At 56.8% G+C, this 26,165-nt stretch overlaps 1 protein-coding gene across 3 annotated transcripts in view; it reads right to left on the bottom strand.

The window, feature by feature from the left end:
• Positions 1-26,165, bottom strand: part of EPHA10 (EPH receptor A10) — a 39,800-nt gene that overhangs the window by 7,597 nt on the left and 6,038 nt on the right. For 2 of the 3 annotated variants that reach the window (XM_074926345.1, XM_074926346.1), the window contains exons 4-11: positions 15,014-15,169; positions 14,017-14,358; positions 7,607-7,731; positions 5,379-5,541; positions 3,935-4,043; positions 3,647-3,702; positions 2,148-2,273; positions 302-487 (exon numbers count right to left, since the gene is read on the bottom strand). In XM_074926345.1, the coding sequence (XP_074782446.1) occupies positions 302-487; positions 2,148-2,273; positions 3,647-3,702; positions 3,935-4,043; positions 5,379-5,541; positions 7,607-7,731; positions 14,017-14,358; positions 15,014-15,169 (1,263 nt within the window). The other variant, XM_074926347.1, reaches the window with a different exon arrangement.

The following is a 26,165-nucleotide window of genomic DNA, read 5'->3' as shown; positions in this document are numbered from 1 at the left end:
CCAGGAGCAGCCAGTGTCATCTGTTTTACCCACAAAACCTCACTTCAATTTGCTTTTATCAAGAGTGGACATTTTGCTGCTAAGCCAGTCCTACTACCTGGATTTATTAATCTAGCTGTAAGCCTTCTGTTAATCATCAAATTGCTAAAATAGCCAACACATGAGGAAACACCCCATTTCCAAAGAGCCAGCAGCGTCGCAGCTCTGGCACCAGGTCACCGTTCTAAAGCAACAGCCGAAGCACGCTGCCCCGTGTCGTCCAGCCCGGGACCCCCTCCCCTCTGCGATGACCCCCCCTCACCTCTGGTGATGACCCCCTCCAGGCGGATGACGTTGGAGTGGTCGAACTGCCCCATGGTGCAGGCCTCCGCCAGGAAGGAGCGCTGCTGCTTCTCCGAGCACCCTGCCCGCAGGGTCTGGATGGCCACCGGCAGCTCCCGCTTGCTGGGGAGCTTCAGGCACCCCCGGCAGATCTCCCCGAACTCTCCTGCGCAGCAGAGACCCGAGTCAAACAGCACCCCGGGCAGGACGTCCCCGGCAGCCCGCTGCCCGCACCCCGCCTCCGCCCAGATCCCTCTGCCCCCTCCGGACCACGAAGGAAAGAGCGACCCCCCAGCCGGCCTCAGGCCGCCTCACGGCCTCCGCACCCTTGCGCCAGGGCGGTGCTGTGCTGAGCCGTGCAACGCGCTACAAACGCAGGTTTTATACGCGTGTGTATCCATACACACAAAGCAAAGGGCAGCAGTCCTCCTCTGGGGAGTCACCTTCCCTTTGGGGTATGTTTTCTTTGCTTTGGGACCATAACGTGCATTTCTGTAGCACGAGCGATGTGTCTTGCTGCAGAGACAAGCAAGACTTTCCCATCGTTAATCAGAGGATCTGCCAGTCCATAAGCTCGGGAACGCGGAGCCCTGCGAGGCTGCAGTTCCCCCGCAGAGCCTGTTTCACCACCTTCCCCCACCTTTACTGAGCACACAACCCTTCAGACAAGTTTAGTAGCAGCATGTGATACTAAAAACGGGTGACAATGCACTGCAATTTCTTCTGCCTCTGCCTACACCTCCAAGCCACTCTCTCCACGCTCTGCTCAAGTGCAGGTTGCACTTTTTCCCATGGAAAGAAGAGAAACCCCCAGCCACTGAGTTCCCGTTCCTGGGCCTGGCCCCCTCTGCTCCCCGCTGGGCGCAGGAGCCTGCGTGGCCAGGAGGGCCCCCGCAGAACATCCCGCCCCGCACAGCCAGCGCCTGGCAACCGGAGCGACCAAATTCATAACGTAAAAGGCCAATATTGGCTTTACAGCAAAAAATGTGTAGCTATGAAAAGCTTTATTGATTTGAAAGCCAGGTACTTGTTAGGTCAGCAGTGAGACAAATGCACTCCTGAATTCCTTCTATTTAAATGTCTTCCTGACTTATTTTTCTTGATTTTTTCAAACACCAATTTGCTCCTGTAAGGTACGTGGGGCTACTCTCAGCTGCTCCACTCAGGAGCTACAAAGATAACCTCCTCTTCTCCTCAGTGTCCTCTTCCCTTCAACACTGTCCTCTAAGCTGGCGGGCAAGCCCTTCCCTCTTCCCTGCCTCCACCTCTTCTTTTTCTGCAGCTGAATTTATCTTTAGGAAAAGAAACGACAAAGAATAATCGTGTTTCCCATGTTCTGGCACACATTAGCGATTAAGGCTCTAGGGCCCAGTGAGGGGATTTTAATTTGCTTTTAAGTTTTAGGCAGTGAAGTTGATGAAAATCAATAAATCATTAGGTTCACATATTTATAAATAGTTTTCATGCTGCTGTCAAACTGCCCAGATGCAGATAATTGCTGATGCTTTCTGGTCTGCGCCTCCCTCGCTTGGCTGTTCTTAGCGCCTCAGAAAACCGGCCGGGAATGCAAAATCAAGCTCCCGAGAAAAATAGTCCCCAGCCCCACTCCCACCTCCCCGCTGCCCCCTGGGATAAGGGCAGGAGCAAAGCCGGCGGTGCTGAGGGTGCCGGAGGACGAGGAGCAGCTTCGGGAGACGCCGGCTGGGTGGGCAGCACCCACGGCCCCAAGGTCACGGCCCCGCGCGCCCGGCACTGCCACGGCTCCGGCTGGGGCACGCGCAGCCTGGGCACGGCCACCGTGGCACGGCCACCGCTGGGGAACTTGCCTGTCCCAATGATCCTCTCAATTTTAATACTGGCGTTATCCAGCTCTTTGGCAAAGAGGTGCACGGCCTGCATGGGGTCTTCGCAGGTGTCAGGGTCGATGTACGTTCTCCTGGTCGGTATTTTAACTGCAGGAAAGCGAGAAAGGCAGAAAGGGCGTGTGAGAAAGGCTCAGCAGAGCTCCCCCCTGCCTGTCCCGGGACACACCCTGGCAGGTTATCCACCTCCAGGTCTGCTGGCAGGACTAAGGTGACAGCAAAAGTCTCAGCTTTAAGGTTCCTAGGAAATTTCCTGTGGCATTAAATGAACCTGCTCCTCTGCTCCACTGCCACAACCCCTGGGTCAAAGGGCAGCAGCTCCTTCACCCTCGTGCAAGTCCCTCCCGGCCAGAGCCCGTCTGCCACCCGTGCTAATCCTCAAGTATCCAAATCATCTCCGTTTCCAAGACCCCCAGAAGAGGGAATTATACTCATGAACAGCTGCCATATTCCAGGTCCCCTCAATTTGCAGCACGGGCAGCGAAATACCTCACAAAATACCACCCACAGGCACCTAATACCTGCTGCACGGCGAGCGACCCTGCCCGGGAGCCCATCCAGGACCGCACGGACAAGGCTGACCGGAGCAGAAACAGCTGCCCGCTGGCCGGGGCTTCCTCAAAACCCTAATTCACATTTCCTGAAAACAAACAGCCAAAACAACAGCCGAAGCCGGTGCGAGAGCACTGCCACGTCTCCTCCTCTCCCTGGGGAAGGCAAGGAGGATGAGGGATGTTCTTTCACGAGCTGCTGGGCCCGTCCAGGACGAGCACACGGGCAGTCGGCAGAGCCCTGCTGCCCCTGGGGGGGTCACACCACGCAAGGCTTCCCCCTTCCACCTCGGCTCCACTCGCCTTCCCAGGGTCAGGCGGCTGCGGCGCTCCCTCGCCCTGCCCGGAAAACCTTCGGCAAACTCCCGAGGGCAGCTCGGCAGGGCCAGGCCCGGCAAGGCCAGGAGAAAGAGCCGACCTGCACCGGGGAAGCAGGCGGGCTCTGCTGCTTCTGAAAAGCTTCAGGGAGCTGAATAGCATGTGTGCGCTTCAGAGGCATATTTCGGGAGTCAAATAAACTCATCAGTCCTGACATCTGAACTTCCTTTGACAACTGCTGTCTGTAAAATTATTGCTGCTCAATAATCAAGAGTAGCCCCAGAAAACAAAGCTGTATTCTCATGTAGCCGTTTGTGAAAAGCAGACGGAATAATTCATAGGCCCCGTGGAAAGCTGAGAGCATCCCCGACTGCTTCGGCACGGCGATGACCCGTGTGCGGGGAGGACGGACGCTGGTTTATGAAGCTGTCAAGCCCGCTGCCCCCAGAGCGCCTCACCGTGCGGAGCCCTGCTCTGGGGCAATGCGGGATGACAGCGCTTCAACAGCCCGGACTTGGGGCTGCTCTGTCAGGAGCAGAGTTATGAACAGCAATAAATACAGGGATCCCCTCACGGTGGCCAGGCTTCACTTACAGTGGAAGTACAGCTCCTCGTCCCCGTCCTGGCTGGCTTTGCTGTACCCGCACTGTCTGCAACAAGAAGGAAGACACACGCCATTGCTGGGCAGAGCCTCTGGCAGATACAAGCCCGAAGCAGCGCTCGGGAGCGGAGCCCAGCCCGCGGCACCAGGAGCCCGCACGCGGTTCAACCCAGGTCCCGCGCCCAGAGCCAGCGCCGCTGCCGGGGCAGCTCTGCGGGGGCTGCGCGTCGGCCCCCGCCCCGGCCCCAAACCCCCTCGGCCCGAGCCCCGGCTCTGCCCACCTCCTCCAGACCATGACGCCGATCACCATGGACACCAGCACCGTCAGCCCCGCGATGGCCACCACCGCGATGATGAGGACGGGGTTCTGCTCGCTGGAGGCCACCGTCACTGCGGGGGGAAGCAGACGGGTCAGCAACGCGCCCGGGGAGGGCCCAGGGCACGGGGCAGCCCCAGCCCCCGTCCTCCAGCGAGGCTCGGGAACGATCCGCCCGCAGCGCCAGGCTACTTCACCATCCTCACAGCATTTCGCACTCTGGTTCAGTTATAAAAGCTCGAGCTGTTGCAGTCAGAGCAACACGCAGGGCAGCGCCGCAGGTGCGGACGGAGCAACCCCCGCGCTGCCACACCAGCCTCCTGGTTTTGTTCATCAGCGCTGAGGACAGGTTCCTGTTTATCGGAGGGACATATTAAAATTTATGGCTTACAAATAGTTTTCCTTCATCACATTAATCCCTTCCCTTCCTGCTTTTGCAAACAGGGGTATTAGAAAGCTACGTTCTATATAAAATTTTTATTGGCTTCAATTCATTCTGAAAATGTCTTCTGTGTGGCAAATGGATGCAATTTAAAGCCCTGTTAAACACAATCTGTGAGAGTCGTACTGAGCCAGCCATCTCAGAGCTTTCATTTCCAGCCAGAGTGGGTTATTAAGCTGAAGCCCTACCATCTCTCCAAGCCCCCTTTCAGTCAGTGAAATAAGATGCTTCTGGACTATAGTTATGAATGGAAAGAGAAAAGGAAAAGCCCCAGCCCACGGCCCCGATGCTGGCTGACCTTATTCAGCCACGTGGCTAACAAGCCAAGTGCCTCGCGAGTCAGGACAGCGGCGGGGGTGAGTGGCCGTCCCCCACCTGGCGCACGTGTCCGGGGCCAGCGGGGCCTCTGGGCCGGCCTGGCCGCCCCTGCACGGGCTGCGCTGCTCTGCGGAGCCGGGCAGGGTCCTGCCCTGGGCAGCTGCCCCAGCAGGGACCAAGGCTGGCTCCCCTCCAGCACCCGTGTGGTGGCCCCTCAAAAGGGACCGGGCGAGATCTGTCCCAGCACCAACATCACGCCAAGGCGAAACAACCCCCAGTCACTCCGGCTCTGCTAGGCACGTCCTTGGGCAAGCTCAGTCCAAGAGCAGAGACACCCCGGCCCCGGGCTCTGCACCAGCGAGGAGCCAGAGCCCGGCTGCCCTCACTGACGCTGAGCGAGGACGGGCGCCTCAGGACAGGCAGGCTGGCAGGAGCGACCTTGCTAAAATCAAACAGCAAAATGCAATTGAAAACGTTTACTGGGAAGTACCTGCTCTTAGACCTGGCGCGGCAGAACCAGAGGAACAGCCGCTGCTCCACAAAACCCAGAGCACGTGGGGCAGCAGCCGCGAGCAGCAGCACCCCCGGCTCCGCGCACGGAACCCACGGCTGCAGGCGGGTGCGCCACGACGAGCCCGCCCGCACTTACGCTCTGCCAGCGTCTCCACTTCAATACTAGGGCTGTAGTTCCCGTAGTCTGGCGAGGAAGATGTCCGGATTTGGAAAATATAGAGGGTGCCAGGCTTCAGGTTATTGACCGTCACGGCTGTTGATGTGGTTTTCACGGTTGAGTAACTTTGATCTCTCTGATCCTGTGAAATAATGAGATTCCCGAGATCGAGCAGGACTGAGCTGCGCCAGGGAGCGGGCACAGCACAGCTCTGTCTTTGCCTCGCCTCCAGGTCCCATCAGGACAGTCTATCTAAACATAAAACCTTCAACAGAAAGAATACATTTACTAGATGTCTCATTAATAGAAATTACACGGAAAGGTCACATGAAATGGCAGATGGAGCCAGACGAAGCGCTGCACAGACGGGCAGAGGACGGGGCGGTGGGGAGCAGCTGTGCCACCCCACACGGCTCCTTCCCTCCCGCTTGCCCCGCGCTGGGGCTCGGCTCTGGCCCCTTCCCGCTCCCCGGCCACGGCCCCTCAGCCCTGGAGCAGACACGTGTGCTAGCACAGGCTGAGGCACCAGTCCTGGTCCCCGGGATTTTATTCCCTTGCCCAGCGACCTACAGACCCCTCTGCTTCGACCGAGGGGGAGCGTGAGGGGCAGCCCCGCTCCCGCAGCCGGCGAAGGCAGCCTGGGCTCCGGGGGCGACTCGCGAGGCTTATGCGTGCCAGAGCAGCAGATCCCTGTGTCTCTGCTTCCCGCGGCTGCAAAGCAAAACAAGCCCCAGCCCTCCCGCGAGTCCTGCAGAACCTCCCGCGCTACCGCCCAGCCGCGTCGGGCACTTCTGAACAACCTCCTCGAGGAGAAGATGAGGCCGGCGCTGCTGCGGTCCTGGACTGGGCTTCTCTGAAGCCACTTTCTGCCGGCAGCGGGGCCAGGCCACGTCCCACGGCCTCAGTCCCGGCCTCTCTCGGTCCCAGCCCCGGCAGCAGCCACGCACAGCGCCGCTCCCGGGCCAGGGCCAGCGCCGCCAAATGCATTTTCCATTTGATACGCTTCTCCCCTGGAATCTCCACAGCTAAAGCGTGGCTTTAAAAGCAAAGATTAGGAACGAAGTTGATTTTCATGTCAGCATCAAGAGCCCCATTTCAGGGAATAATTGCTAAACCATCATTTGAATTCTCTACCCAAGCAGGACGTTTCCTCATTTCACATGCCCTGAGTATCTTGTTGCTGCAGCCCATTTGCACAGGAATTACCGTCTCGGGCTTCAGCGTTCGCCCTCACCCACAGATTCCTCCTTTCAAATCTATCAGATGCTAAAAATCACATTAATATGAATCAGCTTCAAGGTAGCTTGTTTCTAAATACAGAACGCCAACATGTCACCTGCACAGTTTGCTTGACATGTCATCAGTTTCATAACAAGCCTGAGCACATGCAGATAAGGTAATTTGTGGAACTGTGTCATAAACTGCATTTATTTTGATTTAGAGCATTGTCCCTGCTCTCTGCCCACCAGTATTTCTTCTAAAATTCTCAACATACCACACCTGTCAAATAACAGCTATTTTTAAAATTAAGAGACTGTCACGAAAACGTTTGCCTGCATCCCCTCGTGCGTGGGAGGCCACTCTCAGCTCAGAGTCACGGGTTCAGTGGCCCTCGGTCCTAAACCACCGAAGACCAGAAGGTCCAACCCTTTCCCAGAGAGCAGGGTAGGAATACAGGTGTCACCTTGTCAAAGATTTAGAAACCCGCTATGGCTTAGCAGGCCCTGTCTAGCTGGCTAATGGCAAGCACCCAAATCTCAGGCTTCTAATGTCCTTGAAAAAAGCCATCCAATGCACTAAAAAAAAAATAAATTAAAAATTAGCTTTACTCTTTCTCCCAGGGAGATGTCAACATTACGACTGGATGAAATCTTGCTGCACAGATGGGGGAAAAGAACCACTCATTAACATAAACTCTACAAATAATCCAAATTTCCTGAAACTTGCATAAGCAGACTGCATAACACCATTGGAGAAGAAGAGCCCTTACTGGCCCCATCCGAAGCGCTCCTCTCACTTCCTGTGCCGGCGAAATCTTCACAGCAGCACCGGCCGCAGACGCGCACCCTCGCCCTGTCCCACCGCCCAACACCCGCGGACACCCGCACACCCCCCCGGAACACCCCAGCTCCTGAGGGAAGCGCGCGGCAGCCGGCGGGGAAGGGCTGGGGCGCGAGGCCGAGCCAGGGCCGGTCCCCAGGACCCACCTTCTCGTAGTACTTGACCTCGTACTCGGTGCCGTTGGGGGGCGGGAAGCCCGGCTCCTGCCACGACAAGGAGATGCTCTTCTGCTCAACCTTATCCGTGCGGATGTCGGTGACGGGAGTCGGCGCTGAAAAGGCGAAGAGGAAAGCTGAGGGTGTCTGCGGCGCTGGCAGGGGCAGAGCACCCCTCCTGCTCCACCAGCGCCCAAACCCCTGCACCGGCCCGGCACAGCGCCCCGGGACACGGCCAGCGACGCTTCGGTTCTGAGCAGCCAAGAAAGCGCAACCAGGAGATGGCAGGTTACACGGGATTTTAACCCCACCCTCTCACTCATCTGGGCAGCGAGTCCCGTGTCAGTTGTGGTAATTTCATTTCTGCTCCTGCCCTGTGACGCCACAGTAAAAGCTTCACTGTGCTGCTTCTGCAGACAACGGTTCCCTCTTGCTGAGCCAGGACTGAAATAGGGAAAACTCCAAGCTGGTGATCACCCGAGGGGAGAAGGTGGTGGTAAAATACAACGGCTTTGTAATCTGGGGCAGTCGCTAACGCTCCGCCTGAGAACAAGCAAAAATTCCTAAAGGCACCCTCCACCCACGTCGCTGCAGAGGGGACTGAGCGCCAGGTAACATCCTGTGCTCCTAGCCTGCTCCGAGCCTGCTCTGAAGGATTTCTGGGAGATGCAAAACACAGTCTCGGAGCAGGAGGGCTCGTAGGACACACCAAGGCTTCACCTCCCGCCGCGCTGGCACAGGCTCTGCCCCGCGCTGCCCGCTGCCGAGCGCGCAGCCCCCAGGAGCTGCCTGGTTATTTCTAGTTAGCACATGCTCCACGCTGAATCTTCCTCCCTGGCACATGTGCTCCCGTTTAGTTCATCTCCCTACGCAAGATGCACTTGCCAGCTATTCCCGTTCTAACCAGGTTTGGCTCCAAACGAGCTGGCAGCTCACGGTCCCGGCCACCCGCGGGCTCGCTGCCCGACCCGTTGCTGTCTGCGGCGGCAGAGGAGGGTCTGCCCGCCTCACCCCCCCTGCGCCCACCTCCGCCTCTCCAGGGGCTCCTCCGTGCCAGCTCCTCCTCCAACCACCTTCTCCTGCCCTCATGCCACCGCGCTGTGCTCGGCCCCGCGCAGCTCCCGCAGCCGAGAGGCAGCGGCACTGCCCGCCACCCGCTCCCCACCTGCAGGCAGCATCCCCGCAGCTCCTCCGAAAGCCTCGGCCTCCCACGCCGGCTGAACGCCGGCCGTGCCCCTCAGACTCTGCAGCCCCCCAGAGCCAGCCAGAACACGGCAGCCCCCAGCGAGGCAGCGGGATGGTCTCAGAGCGGGGAGGACGGGGCTGCCTGGCACCGGCCAGGACACCGGTGTCTTTGGGCAAAGGTGCTACTCAAGAAAGACGCTGAATATTTTAGTAGGGAAAGTAAACGTGGTACCTGATGCCTTGATAAAAGCTTCTGTTGGAGCCCCTTGTTCTGCTTTGGATTGATTAGAGAGAAGATTAGGATCGATCAGAAAAACTGACCTCGCCAGTGGCTGAACGTGCCAAGCAAGGCCTTCGCAGCTCTCCCGGGGCAGTGCCACAAGCCGGGGGGCGGAAAGTCTCCTCCAGCCGAGGGGAGGACAGGGAGGGGCAGAGAAGCCCCCACGACCATGGCCGTGGGCTGCCCCGGCTCAAGGCTCCCCCCGAAAGCACTAGGGCCAGAACACAGCAGGGTGGAGGGGCTGCGGCGATTCACCCGCTCACGCCAGCGGCCCGGCAGCGGGCACAGGGGAAGCTGCCCGGGGAAATGGGCTGTTTCTAGCTTGTCCCACTTCTCAAATCAGGATGTTTGCTGGACCCTGCCTACGCCAGAGACTCCTGTGGAGAAGAACAAGCCCCTGGAAAGTAAACTTAAGTATCTGTGGAATTTTGTATTTTTTTACTCAGCTCGTTAATCTTTGCTGAAAAAAAAAGTCCACCTGATGTTTTATTCATGATGATTTGCTCCTTGATTCCAAGTCCCTTCTGCTGAAGGAGCTCAGGGCAGCGGGGAGCCCCCACACCTGCGAGCCCACAGCTTCCTCCTCTGCAGCCTTTGGCCTTTTCAGAAATAATTCTCCAAATACACTGGCCCCAGGGATGACCTTTAAGGGACAGCGGATTGCCCACGCGCAAAGGAGGGGGAGCAAGCTCGCCCGCAGCGCGAAGCAAGGCAGAAAGGTCATTAACGCTCCCGCCAGGCCAAGCGGGACGCGGCCCCCGGCGGCTGCGCCACGCGCCCACGGCACAGGCACAGCCGCGGCCTCGCCGCCCCCTCGGGATCGGCACAAAGGGCAGCACCACGGATCCTCACAGGCGCCCACGGAGCGAACCTCTCCTGCCCATGGCTTTCGGGTCTCTGGCATTTTTGGCCCAGGCTTTCCGCAGCCCTCCCGCCCGGCAGCCCCACGGGCACGTGGCACCGCCACCCTCCTCGCGCCGGCCCGTACGGCAGCGCCCGCGCGGCAACGGCTCCGCTCCTCCGGCAGAGACCTTTGAGCCCACTGGGACTGGCAGGAGGCGCCGTCCTCTCAGGGCACTTCAAGCACCAATCGCATGTACAACCAAATTCACACCAGTTTGGCACACTTTTGCCCCAAACCTTGCAAACTGCTCCTTATCCACACCATCAGAGCCGGGTTTAGGCCAGCACAGGCTGTAATAGGGCATTTGCTGTCGGGGTGGAGTAGTGAGAGTGATTTTCATATGTAAGAAGTGTCTCAGCAAGACAAAAAAAAAAAAATATTCTCAACGTTCTTCATCCGTCTCACAAACACAGGCCGACCCCCACGCACAAACAGGAACGCAGAGAGGCGTGCTTGCGCTCGCGTCGCTGGGACGGCGGGGTAACCCCCACCACGAGCCCCCGGCCCCCTCGCCAGCGCATGTCACCGCATGGTTTACGAAACAAGTGACACAGGTGGCTGAGGCCAGCCCTGACACTTAACTGGGTTTTGCTCCTGTAAACTAAGTGAAGTGCTCCTTGCTGTTTTATACGATGCCCATCAATAAAATATCGTGCAGGTGCCCTCCTGCATCTCCGAATGTAGCAAATGGACTGAAGAAACCTGAACGAGTGGTCCTGACTGTTAAAGTCATCACGAAAAAATCACACTCGCTTAGTGATGGCTGTAGAGCAGAACTCATGGTACATGCCAGAAAAGCAGGCACTAGCCTCAAACATGTTTAAAAGACGTTAAAAAAACCACACAGACTATAAAGCATTTCACACTGAGGAAAAAAAAAAGTGTTTCCCATCAATATTTTAAGCTGCCCTAACATTGCCTCTGTTCTGAAAAAGCAAACATTAAATTATTCAGCACCCTGCCTGATTTTATAAACTCCATCCCACTGTATGTGGGTTTACTCCTCTTAATTACCCACTGTACCGGCAGCAGCATCATAAAACGAGGTGTGGGCACCGTGTCCCTGCGCTGGCCGACCCGCCGCGTCCCGCACCCACGGGGGCCCTCAGGGAGGGACAAGGACCAGCGCTGCGAGACGGAGCCGAGCCCAGAGTGCCGGGCAGCAGGAGGGTCCCCCCGCGCCCCGCCGCCCCCCGCAGCGCTCCCGCTTCCCGGAGCCGGGCGGCCGAGCGGACGCCCAGGGAGGGAGAACAGACCCTGCCCGTCCGTGTGCCGCCCGCTGCTCCCCACAGCCTGAGCCAGGACCCGCCATCGCCCCCGACACCCCTGACACCGCTCGCGCCGGGGCAGCCGCCGTCCCGCTCCGCCACCAGCCACCAACAAACACCCCAACGCAGAACGTGCGCTGGGCCCCGTCCCGGGCAACTCCCGCCCCGGGGTCCCTCTTCCCAAAGAGAGAAGCAGCCTCACCAGTTACCGCCCCGTCCTCGGGTGGGTTCTCGCTGCGGGGGGCAGAGACCCCGCGGGCCCCTCGCCCCAGGGTCGGCTCATCACGGGGACCCACCAAGCGGGCACCAAGGAGGCGACTTCGGAGAACCCAAGTCAGCCCAGACCGCTCCTCCGGCCTCGGGAAGGAGAGAGCATTTTGGCACTGGCTGCATTATTAATCTGCAACAGATTTAAAAGCCCTTTAAGGTAGGAGCTGATCCCTGCCGGGAATTTAAATGACATCGTCCCAGAGCGTACATTTACATCGCTAATGCAGCTCTGCTCCTGCAGGTAAACAGCTCCGCTCCCTCCTCAAACACTTTTATTTAGTCCCATGCTGGGGCCAGATTAGAAAAAACACAGTATTAATTTTGCCTCCTGCAGACTAAATAGCATCTTTTCTTTTCCCCTGCAAATACAGCGAACAAGTGCTAATTCCCTCTTGTGACTGCTGAAGGGGAAGGGCAGTGCGAAAATGCACTCAGAGCTATATTTAGAGGAGCAGGGATCTGACAGCTAAATGGGGTCTTGTTTCTTTGTTTAATTTTTCCTCTGAATCTGCATATCTGCAGCCAGAGCTTCCCTGCTGCTGCAGATGACTTCCCCGAGACCATCGCATCGCAGCTGCGGAGGAAGTCACCGCTGCTTCGGGCACCCCTGAAGTCTCCTTTCTCCTTATCTCCGGCCCCCCCGGCACTTCTGCGATGGGCTCTGACGCTGAGGGGCTTGGGGCTCGGGGCTCGCTCCGCAGAGCGGCTCCACGCGCCGTCCGTGCCAGCCGTGGCTCCGCGTCGCCCCACGCACAGGCCTCCTCGCAGCGGGGCTCTCGCCCGAGGGGGTGTCACAGGCAGACCAGCCTGAGAAGCCGCCCCCCCAGAGACGACCCTCTGCCCCCCTTTGCCAGCAGTCCGGGGTTAGTCGCCACTTCTTGCCCACCGAGGGACTGGGCCGCCGGGCACCTGCGGCTCCAGGCGGGCACTGCCCCAGGAGGAGACGCCTTCCACAGCAAGAAACAGAAGCGTTTCAAGAAACTTCCCGAGCCTCAGCTGCTCAGCTAATTCCGAGCCACCATCTGTATCCGGAGACTCGACAGCTTGACAAGAGACATTGATTTTGAACAGATTACAAGATTAATTATGCCATATTCTTTAGGCATATTTCAGTTCCTTCAGGAGCACACAGCATTGAGCAAGGGGTCGAGATTCCCACTTACCCAGAGGAAAAGCTGTTTGAAACAGGCCGACGGCGAAGGCAGGGCTTGGTATCACGGACCTGTTGCTTCGCTCCCTACAGAGGACAAGGCACGTGCTGCCCTTCCCCAGCCTCGTCCCCAGCTCCGACCTGAAGCTCCAGGCGAGGAGGCAGCTCCTGAGCACCAGCCCCGCTGCCCACACCAGGCAGGAGCCTCCGGAGGAGCAGCTCGTTATTAAACCTCGTTAAGCTCGCCCCTCCCTAGCTGTACGCTGGCTCAGGAACAGCCCGAGCTCAGGAGACAGAAGATCTTCCCAGAGCTAAATCCATCCTTGAACAGCAAAGATCCTAATGAGGAATGACACCTCCACCGGAGAGCAGTCTGCGGCACAGCATCCACCCAACAGAATCACAGAGTTATTATGTGAGGGAAGAGAAAACAACAACACACGCAAAAACATCTGATCAAGTGGTGGGAAAATTATTTATAACGAGATCAAAGTTTAATCTCTTCAGATTAAATTGTTGGCCAATTCCTGCCAAGAGGTATCTGAGGATCATCTGTCTCTATTAACTGTGGCTTGGCAAAGGGTTTTCATGCAAATTAATAATGTAACCACAGAGGAATAGACAAGGACACAACAAGCCAGAGCCGATTTCCTTCGGCACAGCCAACAACCGGGGGGGGGACCAAATCCGGGTGGGCAGGGGCCCCGTCCGCGCAGGCAGGCTGGCTGCTCGCTTCCCCTCAAGCAGGGGAACAGACGGGAGAGATGAAAAGCGAAGGGGACACTTACAGTAAGAAGCTGCCCCACAGACCAGCGCAGAGAGAGAGACTGAATCAATTTTTTTGTTTCCAAAGAACAGCCAATATTTGCATTACCTATTTTAAGGAGGGTTTTTTGTGAATGGGCTGAACACGTCGCTTTTTTTGTGATTCGTAAATTCAGAGTGTGGCCGGATGACTCGTCCCTTTGGAGGAGCCCAGGCTGTCACCGGGCTGCGAGCCAGCGCAGGGAGACAACGGGGCCACCGGCTCCTCCAGTACAGCCAGTTCCTCGCCTGCCCACGGCACCGGCTGAACCCCCCCTGGGCGAGCGGCTGGTTGGTCTCCATCCCCCCCGGCCCATCGCCGCCCAGCACCACACCTGTGCCACCGGCACACGCCGGGAGGAGCCGGGGCCCTGCCGCGGCGCGGGGCGGGCAGAGCGCGAGGACGGTGCCCGCGCCACCTCCAGCCCCCGCGTCCTCCCGGCACGAAGCCGCAGAACGGGCCGCTGAGAGGACCCGAACCCCCGGGGTGAGGGGCAGCACGGGCGGCCCCTTCCCGGTGCAGAGGCACCGCGCCCGTACCTGCGAGGCCGGTGGAGACGTTCACCTCGGCGTACTGCTGCCCCGACGGCGGGCTGAGGCCCGAGACGCCGTTGACAGCCGCCACGCGGATGGTGTAGTTGACGTGAGGCAGGAGGTTCACCAGGGTGACGGTCCGGTCCACCAGCCCCGTCTGCTGCGGCACGAAGCCCACGCCGCTGCCGCACTGTTCGCAGCGGCCCCGCAGCACCGCCGGGCACCGCCCGCACCACAGGCTGTAGGTCAGGTCGCTCCGGCCCCCCGCGTCGGCGGGCGCGCTCCACTCCAGGACCAGCGATGACTGCCGCAGGCTGTACACCAGGTTCCTCGGCGCCGAGGGGGGACCTGGAAGAAGAAGAGCGTCCGTGCGCGGGCAGAGGAACAGTTGGACAAACCTGCGGGACCCCGGGAGAGCACATGGTGTCGGGCAGCCGCGGCACGGGGCAGCACCAGGGGCTGTGGGTGCACCCGCATGAGCGGCGCAGTGGGGCTGTGGGCGAGAAACACTCGGACCTGGCAACCCCCCGGGGTTTGGGGGCGAGGGGCCCGGGCGCCCCACACCACCGGCTGGGCCCTGCCAGCGTGCTCGGGCAAAGCAGGAGGGTTTCTCACCGCTGTGCCTGCAGCTGTACGGCATCCATCACGGGAGGAGCTGGGGTCCAATCCAATTAACTAGAGGCCATTTAATTAAAATCTGTGAACTATATTGACTAAATGACTGCGCCTGAGTTTTACCAGGGAGTCTGCGCACCCGGCTGCACGTCTGCCTCGTCAGCTTGCAGCCTCAGCCTGTGGGCACAGCCCCTCCATCCCCTGCCCGGGCAGGGCGCGGGCAGGGACACACGAGCCCCGGTGACGCTGCCCCGGGCTCACAGGCCGTGCTGGCAGGGGACACCTCGATCGGCCTCCGGGCACCCCCCGGCCCCGCGCCGCAGCGCAGACACGGCGCTGCACCCCCTTTCCTCGCCCCACGGAGAGCTGCCGGTTCAGCGGGACGTACGTGTGCAGGAGGCAGATGGCGGGTCTGACGGAGACCTGGAGTAGTTCTTCTGGCACGAGCAGAAGGTGGAGGCTTCCTCATGCGTGAAGCTGTGCTCAGGGCAAGGAGAGCAGAGAGGGAGACGGAGGGAGAGCTTGTAAAATCCAGGGAGGCAAGCTGGAACGACAGAGAGAGGGAGTTATGGGAAGAACACCACGAGGTGAACGGGAGACATGTTCGATGACTGCACTTCCCCTTCTCCTGGGCTATCCTTTGCCTGATGCTGGCCAGCAGACATCACCCTCCCGCTGCTTTCCCTGAGCACCTGCACAATCCTGGCACCAGGAGAGATGTGCCCTCGGTTGGGCCCGGAAGGGACATTTGGATGCTGTAGCTCTGCACCGACTTCCAGGCTGGGGGACTCTTTCAAGGGGCAGGAGAAGAGGTCAGACATCGGCCGGGGCAACGCGTGAAGGGAGCAGGAGGTTCTGGAGGGACCTGGGGGATGAGGTGGCTGCAGAAAGGTGCAGGATATGGAAAACACATGGCTTAGGGTTTAGTCAGGTGAGCAGAGCAGAAATGACATGGGAGCCACTGCAGGACTCGGCAACACCTCCAAAAGGAGAAGAATATTGAAAGTGAAGAACTGGGAGACCTCCTCAGTCACCAGAGCTCCACACACAAACCCAAGTCAAGGCCACGTCGCTGGCAGCTACAGCTTTACCACTGTGGGCAGGGAGGTATGTGCTGAAGTTAAACAACACTGGTATAAATTTGCTTTTATAGGTCACACAAAGGCTTCCCTTATCCTTTGAAAAGTACCTTTGATACACAAACAAACAAGTAATTCTCAGACCGGTCAAGGATTTGCTTGACCTTTACTACAAGCAGCAGGCAGCCCACAAGCAATACTCCTAGCAGGACACCCAGGAGCTGGTTTTGCATGGAAGACTTATCACTTCACAAAACCAGCACAAAGGGCTGCGAAACTCCATAAAGCAGCTTGCAACAGCTTCGGTTTGACCCTGAAGCACCCGAAAAGGAGGCAGCAGCCTGCCCAGCGGCGTCGCCTGTCGCTGCTGGTGTCCCAGCCGCGAGGGATGGGGCAGGCGTGGCCCGTGCACAGCTCCAGCCCGTCAGCTCAGGGCCCCCCTGGCCGGCAGCCGAGGGGTGACCCCCGCCAGGGCCAGCCGAGGGCCAGGAGTCTGTCTCAGCTGGATTCCGAGCCAAACAGAAGCACTCATGTTTTGCTTGGCTTCTTCATCTTCTTAATGCGCTGCTGCTGTCTGCTATCCCTTCATCAGCTCCCTGAATATTTAAACTTAATCACTTGTAAAGTTCCTAGATGAACAGCTCCACTAGCGCAGTCCCCTCTCTTATCATTTTTAAGGAGTTGGCTGCTGAGACTGCTCCTTTTAAAGCAGATTATTCCAGTGCACTCTGGTTCATTAATTTTTAGCATGACATAAAACTGGCAGCTCCAGCTGTGATCTGAGGACAAAGCACTAGACATAGCACGGGGCGGAGAGGATCCTTCCCTGGGATGCTGAGAATGGGTGAACATTTAAGGGAGGTTATTTCACCTACCAAGGCTTTTAGAAACCCGGTGTCCTGCAGTCACACGCGGGAGGGGCCGCAGCACCGCGGCTCAGCTTTGTCCTCCCAAGAGTCCCTTTGTGCCCGGCAGAGCTGAGAGCAACAACACACATCAGATATTTTCGCTTTCTTACATAACAGATAGAGCCTTTCAAGAGCTGCCTAAAAGCCTTTGCTCCGTGCCAGACAAGATCTTGTACTGCCGTGTCACCCAACACACGCAAAGCCTGCAGAAAGCAACGCACCTGCCCTCCTCGAGCCCATTCCAGAAGAGAGGCTTCCTTGTGTCTGGAATGGAAACTGCAACTTTCCAACTGGTGTGGACTCAACACCACATCTCTATAGATAAACTGAAGAGTTAGATTGTTGAAACGGAGAATAAAAAACCCCCCAAAAAAATCTAAAAAATGAGGGAACCAAAATTAGTGGATTGTTCCTGGGCTCCTCCTGGCTGTGGTTCCTCACGGAACCGGACAAGGCAAAGCATTCCAGCACGTGCTGCCCAGACACGAAGGGCACCTCGTCAGTGGGCTCTGGTGACCGAGCTGGACACTGGGACCCGCTGCGGTCCCCGGAGACGCGCAGGCGCTTCCCGTCAGCCCGACCTGCTGCCGGGGGCTGAGGCGATCCCCGCGCCAGGAGCCCTCGTTGCTCTCCCACCGGCAAGGGGAGCCCAGAGACCTTCACCGGGTGCCAGGGCCCACCGGGCCGCTGGGACCCTGCCCTGAGAGGTGCTGGAGGAGGCGCTTCTAGGAAAATACGTGTTTCTAGGAGGAAGAATCAACATCTGCTCCTTGATGTTGCAAACGCTCGGCAACAGCTGCTGCCAGTATGGGACTGGAGAGCCTGCGGCTCCGTGCTCACCTCTCCTGTCTCACAGGCTGCACGCCTCGATACCAGATAAAGCCAGGCTTTACAGGCACGGGCTTGACAAACACAACAGGGAAGTGTGGTTAAGACAGTGAGCCACAATCCATGGTAAATGTCATTCCCTACCTAGGGTGCTAGATAAAACAGGACAAAATAGAGAATGTTTAAATTACTTCCAAAACTTCCAGCTTCCTCTTTATATTGGAGAAACCAAACCAAAACTAATGTTACGTTCACATAATGGAGGCATAGTTTGCTTTTTCCTTTAGTCGGGCAGCACTGACCACAACACAGGGCTGGGCTATCAGCAGTGGCCCGCTAAAGGTCCCGTCGCCACGCAGGCACGGCCCAGAGCAGAGGCCGGAGAGCACATCCTCCCCCAGCGGGGGTTAGCCAGCCCCAGCAGACACCCAGCACCAGCACTGGGGGGTAAAAGCCCCCGGGAGCCAGGCGAGAGCGTGCAGCGCCCATCCCACAGAGGCAGAGCCCCAGATCCCGCAGCCCCCGCACACCAAGGACCAGGTTTGACCTTCCCCGAAGACCCGAGCGTTTCCTCGCGGCTCTGCAGAGCCGTGACCCGAGCGCAGGGCCGGAGCCTCAGAACCGGCCCCTCTCCCAGGGCTGGGGGACACGGGGGGACGTGCGCCCCGAGAGCGGGGCCAGGCCGGGGGCTCGCGGGCTCGGCGCTGCACAGCACGGCAGCCTCTGCTGCGGCGCCGGCCCAAGCTCACCCCTCCCGCGGGGAGAAGCCCATCTCGTCACGCTGACAAAGCCCAACGCTGGTGTGAGATTCCTGCTCGCACCTTCTGTCAGGCAGAACAGAAAAATCAATCTTGTTTACAAACTTGATGGGATCTGAGCGCTAAACCCGGAGCATCCTGCCGCCGCTCCTCAGATTTAAAGGTGAGCCTGACAGCCACGTAAATTTGACGTCCCGTCGTAAGACACTGAACGTTTTCAATTAGAAGCATCTTTCGGGCCGTTCTCTCTGTTTTCTAATAGCTGGAAGTAAGTTTACAAAAGTGCCTGTCAGAAGGTAGGTCAGTAATAACTGGATGAAACGCCTCGGTTTGCATTTCCCAGAAACACAGGCACCGGATCCCGCGCGAGCACGTCCCACGGGGGGCCTGGCGCAGCCCCGCCGGGGGCTTCCTCCTTAACGTTGCTCCTTGGTTGAATCTTACACTCGAGAAGAACAAAAGCGGCCAGCGCATGTGATGCATCATGTGTGCATCTCCATTTCTTTTCTCAGATAAACTCCCACCCTCTTCCACCTCATCCTACAAGTGTTTTTCTTGGCCCCCAGCTGGTTTAGGTGTCCCTGTTATTTCACAGTGCTCATTTTTGCAGTGGGCATGTGACAGCTTTCCAGAGATGTAGCCATCAATTTACAGAATGAAATCCTCAGTTTTGTACATGATTTTCTATCCTATTCCTTGTCCTCTGGTACTACCTCAACTTAATTATTAAATAATAAAATTCAATAATACATTCTCCTAGAGCCAAAGACAAGCAGCTGGACGGGTCAGACAGATTAATCGCCTCTCTCCAGCTCCATCATCGCTGCCCACACAAGCTACTCCCCGTTCACCAGGCGTGCCTTATTCATTTCACTGACAGAGAGAGTACATGCTCCCTCCTTGATGTAACACTGTATGCACACACGATCAAACTAGTAGCAGAACAAGCAACATTGATTTGTGCTGCAGCTTGGCAGATTACCCAGCGTGATGCACCCACGGGAAGCGTTTCTCTCACCGACTCGTCTGCCGCAGCTCCTCGGACAAGAGCGGATGGCTCTATCGAGGGGAGATGGCGACGTCCTCTCTGACGCCCCACCTGTGCCACAGGGACGGGGGGGCAACTGAGGATGCAGAGTTGAAAAATGCATGGTTTGCTACCCAACTGGCACAGGATCGCCTCACTTTTCCCTCCCCAGCAGCTCGGACACCCCCGTCTCACAGCACCATGAAGCCTGACCACCAGACTTTTCCACCAGCGGCTCCTGGGCATAACCTTCCCCCCCAGCCAGGGACCCGGAGGCCCAGCTCCAGGGATGATGAAGCTTTTCCTTCACCAGCAAGGATCCCAACATTTTCTAAGCCACAGTTAGCTGCGTGTTCAAGTTTTGGCTTAAAAAATGGCGGAAGAGATCCTGATTAATGGGCAAGAGGGCATCCGAGTTTGAGCAGCTTGATCTCGTTAATCAATGAACGGTGATTAGAAGTGACTCACCAAGTGCGTCAAGCAGGATAACCTGACCGCAGGACACCGGCTGTGTAAGCTCCGGGGTTGATCACAGTCGTTGTTCAAGTGAAGCATGGCCAAGATTTTACATGCAGCAGTAAAATGAAGTTATTAATCACCCTGGCAGCATTTACCAGCTGGTCAGAGCCTTTTCTGTTGTGCGCTTACGACAGTCAACTGTTGCAGTGATGGGTATCTCGAACAATTAAGTTAACCTTTGTTTTCTTGTTGGAGTATGGAAACATCGACCACACCGACAAGCAGGAAACTGGGACAGAACAACTGCAGGGTTTGCACCAAGTTGTACAAGACAAACAGGACTGAGAACAGGACTCGGGTCTCTGGAGGTCCAGCCTGCTCACTGACAACAGCCAAAGACAGAAGTTGACCCTTAAGGGTTCACAGCTCTCCTCTGCAAACGCTCTGCGCGTTGGTTTACACACACACAAAGAAAATTGGCTTTTAAGCAAATGAGAGCAAAGACCAAACCCTATTCCAGCAGCGTCTTGGACGGGCGCTCTCCTGCTGGCATCCTCCCACGGAGCAGTGACCCTGGGGGTGCAAAGCACCCCCCCTCCCCACAGAGGGGATATGATCCCCCCAACAGATCACAGTTTGTTGGTTTGTTCACGCCCTCCTCAGCATTTAATCTTAATGCTTTTGATGGGTTCTGCCTCTTTTTTTTTTTCCTCCCCAAACTGCCTCAGGTCAGCTTGTTGACCCACAAACCTTGCAGATGTCTTCGAAGAAAGGAAAAAAAAACCATGAAGGACACTGCCTGCGTTAGCACTATTGAACTTCCTCATGTTGCTGAACTCCTGCAGATAGCGGAAGAGCTGCGTGCGTGCCAGCATGAATCAATAACGCCTGCAGTTTCACTCAAAACGCCTATACAGTCATTTATAATTAACACTACAACTCGGTTGTCTTCCAAAATCAATTCCTTTCCATTTTTTGTCATGAAATTGTATTTGACAAAGTTCATCTGCTTTTAACGTGTGTTAATTTTCTCTGCTGAAGTAGGCATTCATAAAAATGCTGTTTATGAAAGACAGCAGATCAGAGAAACAACCAGCCGGTGCCGAGGGGTTCTGCAGCGAGAACCACGGCAGCACCGAGGGGCCGAGGCACCCCAGCTGACCAACAGTCCCTCTGGAGAGGGGCAGACGTGGAGCACTGGGCCCCCGAGCTCCCAGACCTGCACCCAACCCTCACCTAGCGACGCTCAAACCTGCAACACAACCATCAGGACAGCATGGGGGAAAAAAATACATGACAAAACTCTGCACCATACTTATTAGTGTCCTGGTTGCGTTGGCGCCCAAACCGCAGGCAAGTCTGCCCCGTCCCGCTGCCCAGGCAGGCAGGATGCAGAGATGAACACCCCCACGCCAGCGGGAGGGAGGGAGGGGGCAGCGGGCCCCGAGGAGGAACGGGAGGGTCGGCACGCTGGGAGGACGGGTGTCAGCCAGCGCCCGGGACAGGGACAAGCCGCCCAAAACCAAACGGGGCACCTTGTGCTGAACACAGCGACGGAATAGAGTTTCAGCGGTGTGCTGAGCTGGTCAAAGAGCCTTGTCAACAAATGTCCCAGGGTAATAGAGAGGCTCCTCTCTTCCCCTTACATGCTGGGTTTGCAATCTTGCCTTGTCTTAGCGCAAAAACTGTAATCGATACCTCGCAGGCAGAGCGCGATGCCGTTGCAGAGCCCCACAGCGAGGAAGGGAAAGAAAATGTGCCCAACCTCCGCGCCTGTGCCAGGGGGACAGAGCCAGCGCGAGGGAGCGATGGATACAGCCCTGCATCGAGCCTCCAGCCCCTCTTACCCCGGCACCTGGCCTGCCGGGATGGGTATTGCAGGCTGCGCCACCCAAAAGAATTCAACAGCAGCTCGTCTTCCACAAACTTTTTTTTTTTTTTCTTTTTTAATAACTGGTTTTCAATAATACTTTTCAGCAGCCTACAGTCCAACACATTCCCAGCATCTCTGAAACCTTCAGGACAACACTACTTTATAATTTTTGCCCTTGTTAAATAATTTGAAGAGCACCGAAATGAAAACCTATGTCCAGAGGCTAGATCTTTGTGCATCCCCAACAATGAGCTCTTAATAGCTGAAATTAAATTCAGTGATTTGGTCCAGAAGAAAATTAAACACCCAAGAATATTTAGTAAGACAGTCCTGAAACATCTAAAAGAACGCATTTGCTTGAATTCAGTGCTAGGGCAGCAGCGAACAGGACCTCACTGCTATTTATGCGGGAATGCTCCTCAAGGACACGCTAAAGCAGCACATCCACCGAGCCAACGCAATTTACTGTTGTCTCTTCCAGTTCCCTGACGCATCCACCACAGGATTCCCGCGAGGACCGACTGACCCGCGCCCCGCTCCTGCCACCCGCTCCCCCCCGCACAGGCTCCCCCCCTGCTTCAGCAGCACAACCAGCACGTCCATCTAGCAGCCGGGTACCTGTAACCTTAAGCCTGACAAGAATTCTGCAAACTAACTGTGATGCTTGTAATTTTCTGAGTAGTTTGCTCTAAAATTAAGTGTCATAGAGTAATTTGTGTCTGGCTCTGCCACAATTTCCATAGCCATAATTATTTCAGACACACTGTAAGCCAGCAATATAATATCCAATCCCAAATAATAAATATCTCCAAGCTCGATCATTACTCCAAAAGGAGACTGAAGAGAAAGCATATTTTACATGGTGTTTCATGGGCACGCCTGATGGGAAGCAGCATCTACCATAAGGTGTCTACAGCGACCACGGTGCCACCGCCAACGGGCAGCCAGAGGCTGACACTCCAAATCCACGCAGGTCAAAGCTCTCCACACCTTCACACCGTTGCTCTGCCCAGGTCACAGAGCTGCTCCCGCCACCTTCTGCCGGAACACAGCCCCAAGAGGAGAAAGCCAAGCCATCACTCAGACAGGAAACTGAAGTCTGAATTTCCTTGGTGATTCCTCCTTCACACCAGGCGCAGAGTTACTCCCACAGCCCCGTTTCACAGCCGCTGCAGCCCGGCACGGCCGGGGTGTGCTGGGTCCAGCCCTGACGAGTGCTGCTGAACCTGGGCACCAGCCCCGGCCCCGCCAGCGCAGCCTCTGTCTGCGGGACGCCAGCGGCTGCAGCAGCGATGGAAGCAAAACCTGGCGCTTTGTGCAACGTACAGGATCCCAGGAGAAAAAATAAACTTATTATGCATAATACTCAAGCATCAGTCAGAAGATAAAGTAAAACTCCAGAAGCACATACAGGTTTGTGAGGTAATGTATAAAAGATGAAACAAATCAAAAGCCCCAAGCGCTGTACATCTGGATCCACCTTTTTTGTCTTTAAACACAAAAGCAGACCCTAGGCTTCAGAAGGTATCTTTGCGCTAAATGACAAAGTACTGTAATTTATTATTCTAAATTCCTCTAACTTCCACCTGAACTATCTATTTTCCGTTAAGGACACTGTGGTGACACGGTGCCTTGATGGGACACACACAGCCACAGCAATGGATCCTGAAGCCACATCTTCCCAATACCACTTCCCAGTCCCACCCCAAACTTTACCCAGGCAGGAGCAAGCCCTGGCCAGGCAGAGCACACGCACGCTCGCTTCCAGCCACATCCCCGGCAGGAGCCACGGGCTCACGGGGCCTGCAGGTGCTTGTCCGCCTCCTTCCCTGCTCCCCGGCAGATTCCCAGAGCAACAGGAGGGACTGGGCTGGTGTCAGGCCTCGCACCTCCAGCCCAGCGGCTCCCCCGCCGCAGGGAGCGCGGCCCTGCCTGCACCCAGAGCCGCCCGCCGCAGGCAGAGCATCGCTGCCCGCCGGCCCTCGCAGCAGGGGACTGCAAGGACACGAGCCTCGCTCACGGCCTGCTGTCATTCAGAGAAAGATGGTGTCAGGAGCTCTCAGGGCCAAGCCACTGCTCTGGCACGTTTTTTTCCTTTTTAAAAGTCGATGTCTGCAACTCACTGGCAGAAGGAAAGGCACCGTCACCTCCGGGAGGCAGCAGCCCAGCCTGGCAGCGCGGTGTGCCGGCAGGAGGGTGCTGCCTCACACTGCTGCTGCCCTCAGGATCTGCCCGCAGCCGGGTCCCACACCACAGCGATCTCTCCCCACATTCGACTTGTGGTGCTCAGCAGCAAAAAGGCCAGCGCTGAAAGGGGAGGTACCAAGAGGACACAAATTGAAAGACTTTTTTTCTCAAAAAGCAAGCACTTTTTCTATTGTCGCACTTCCCTTTGGAAAATAAAAATGAAGGACTTTACCCAAAACCTCTTTTTTATAGAAAACCTTCCTTTTAAATGTGCTCAAAGCACTGACCAAGTTTATGTCCAAGTAAGGGCTGGCAGCAGTGAGAAAACTATTCCGTTTCACAGTATTTACAGCCGTGTTTTTGTCCACAAACCTACTACCCACACCAGGCAGGGGGATCCTCTCAAAGGCTTTGCTTATCCACTTCTTCCCCTGCTATTCAAGAAGCCAAGCCCAGGAAAGATATTGACTTCCCTGAGATATCTGTAGCAAGGGCGGCGTTCTCACTGCTGGCGGGCGCCAGGACAAGGAGTTACAAGCTGAAGTGACTGCAAGGACAATTTGCTTTAGACACGAGGAGAGCGAGGCGCTGGGACAGACTGCCCGGGCAGGCTCCAAGGCATCGCCGGAGGGCTCCGAGGGGGATAAACACCCACCGGAGCCGACCCGGGGAGACCCGCAGCGCCCGAGAGCCCCAGCCAGGGCTGGGGGGAGGCAGCGGCCCAGGCGGCTCCTCTGCCGGGCAGTTCTGTAGGGAATCACTGGGGGGGCCGGAAATGGGGTGGGGAAACAGCAATAGCGAAGGGCCACATCGGAATCCAGGCGGTGCTGTCACGCGTCTTGTCTCCTCATTAACAGCAACAATCATAAGCTGCCGTAAAGTATAATTATACTACACCACAGCGTTAGATTCATCAGGCAATTACAGCCATTAATAACGCACCCCAGCCTGACGAGCAGAGCACGCTCGCAGTTCGGTGGCCTTCATTTTTCAGCAGACCACTGACGAATGCCACAGCAGATCAGAGGAGCCATTTCTTGCTTACTGCACGGTGTCGAGCGTGCATGACATTTTCTATCAGTAGCAGTTACCATTAGCAAAGCTTTCACCTGATTAGCGTGGACTCGTGCCTTTCATCTTCCCCCTACGTTTCGGGGCCGGCAGCCGCGCCAGCTCGCCTCGTAAAGCCCCCAAAGTCCTTCACACAGACATCGCCGGGGAGGACGCAGCACGGACTGATGACAATACACTTCAGGCAGAGGAAAAACACCCCAGACGCAGCCGCGCCAACGGCCTCACGTGCTGGAGCCTTCTCCAGAGCGCGCCCGGGCCCTCCCGGGAAAGGCTCCAGGGGCGGACTGGCCCCAGTCCACGCACGGGGGCAGAGCCGCGGGCAGGTTGTCGGTGCAGGAACACAGCACCGCGGGACACAGCGTGGAAACCCGCCCAGCCCAGCCTGCCAACTTGCGCTGGTTTATCACAAACGTACAGGAACGGGGTGGGAAAAGGAAAAATCCCCCAGCAGAACACCTTTCCCCTCTCTACCCTTGAAGTTTTGTTTCAGGAGACCAACATGCTTTATAAGCAAAGGCGTAAAAGAATGAGGCTAAGGGATATTAATTTCTCCAGCTTTCTCCCTAAGTGAGAAACGGTAAATCTTCCTCGTGTCATGCCCATGGCACAGTGAATCCGTCACGCTGTTCAAAAATCCATTCAGGAATGCAGGGAAGGGGGGAATTTCTTTTATTCCTCTTTTCAAACAGCCACTGCGGACACCGGTGGCTGCTCCTCATGCCCACAGGCTGCCACAAACAGCAAGTTGCTGATCTTGTGCGAGGTTTTCCTTCCCTGAAAAGCAGCAACGCTTGCTGCTTATTACAAGGGAACTAAAAATACCTGCACGCATCCAGCTGGACCATGAGACAGAAGCAGCTCAGGGCAGAGACCGGCCTGGGCCGGGCCCTCCCTCGCCGGCCGGGCCCTGCGGCCAAGCGCCCCGGAGGTGCCAAACCTGGCCTGGCCGCCCACACCAAATTCACCTTAAAACATCGTTTGAAACTCCTGACAAAGCACTAGACACTATTTCCTTCCCAAAACCGGTTTCAGTAGTGTCACCCCTGTGAGGGCAAGGGATACAGGCGGTAATCACCCATCGCCCCCGTGGAGCGCAGGCGGTGCCGGCGGGGGGCAGAGCGCGGGGCATCTCCCCAGCACCGCGGCAGCACAGAGCCAGTCCTGACACTGCTGTCAGAAGCAGAGGGAAATAAATTGAGAAGGAAACTTAGCTACAGCGCAAATTTACGTTTCTGTCAAAGAAGAGTGGCTGACGGCTATTTTTGGAAACTGGTCTCCATCATATTAATTCAACGTCTGGTTGAAGTTGTCTCATTTACAGCAAATCTGGCTGGTAAATATTAACCT

Source organism: Athene noctua, chromosome 24, assembly GCF_965140245.1.
Source record: "Athene noctua chromosome 24, bAthNoc1.hap1.1, whole genome shotgun sequence".
Taxonomy (NCBI): Eukaryota; Metazoa; Chordata; class Aves; order Strigiformes; family Strigidae; genus Athene; species Athene noctua.
This window is presented reverse-complemented; position numbering and strand designations above follow the sequence as displayed.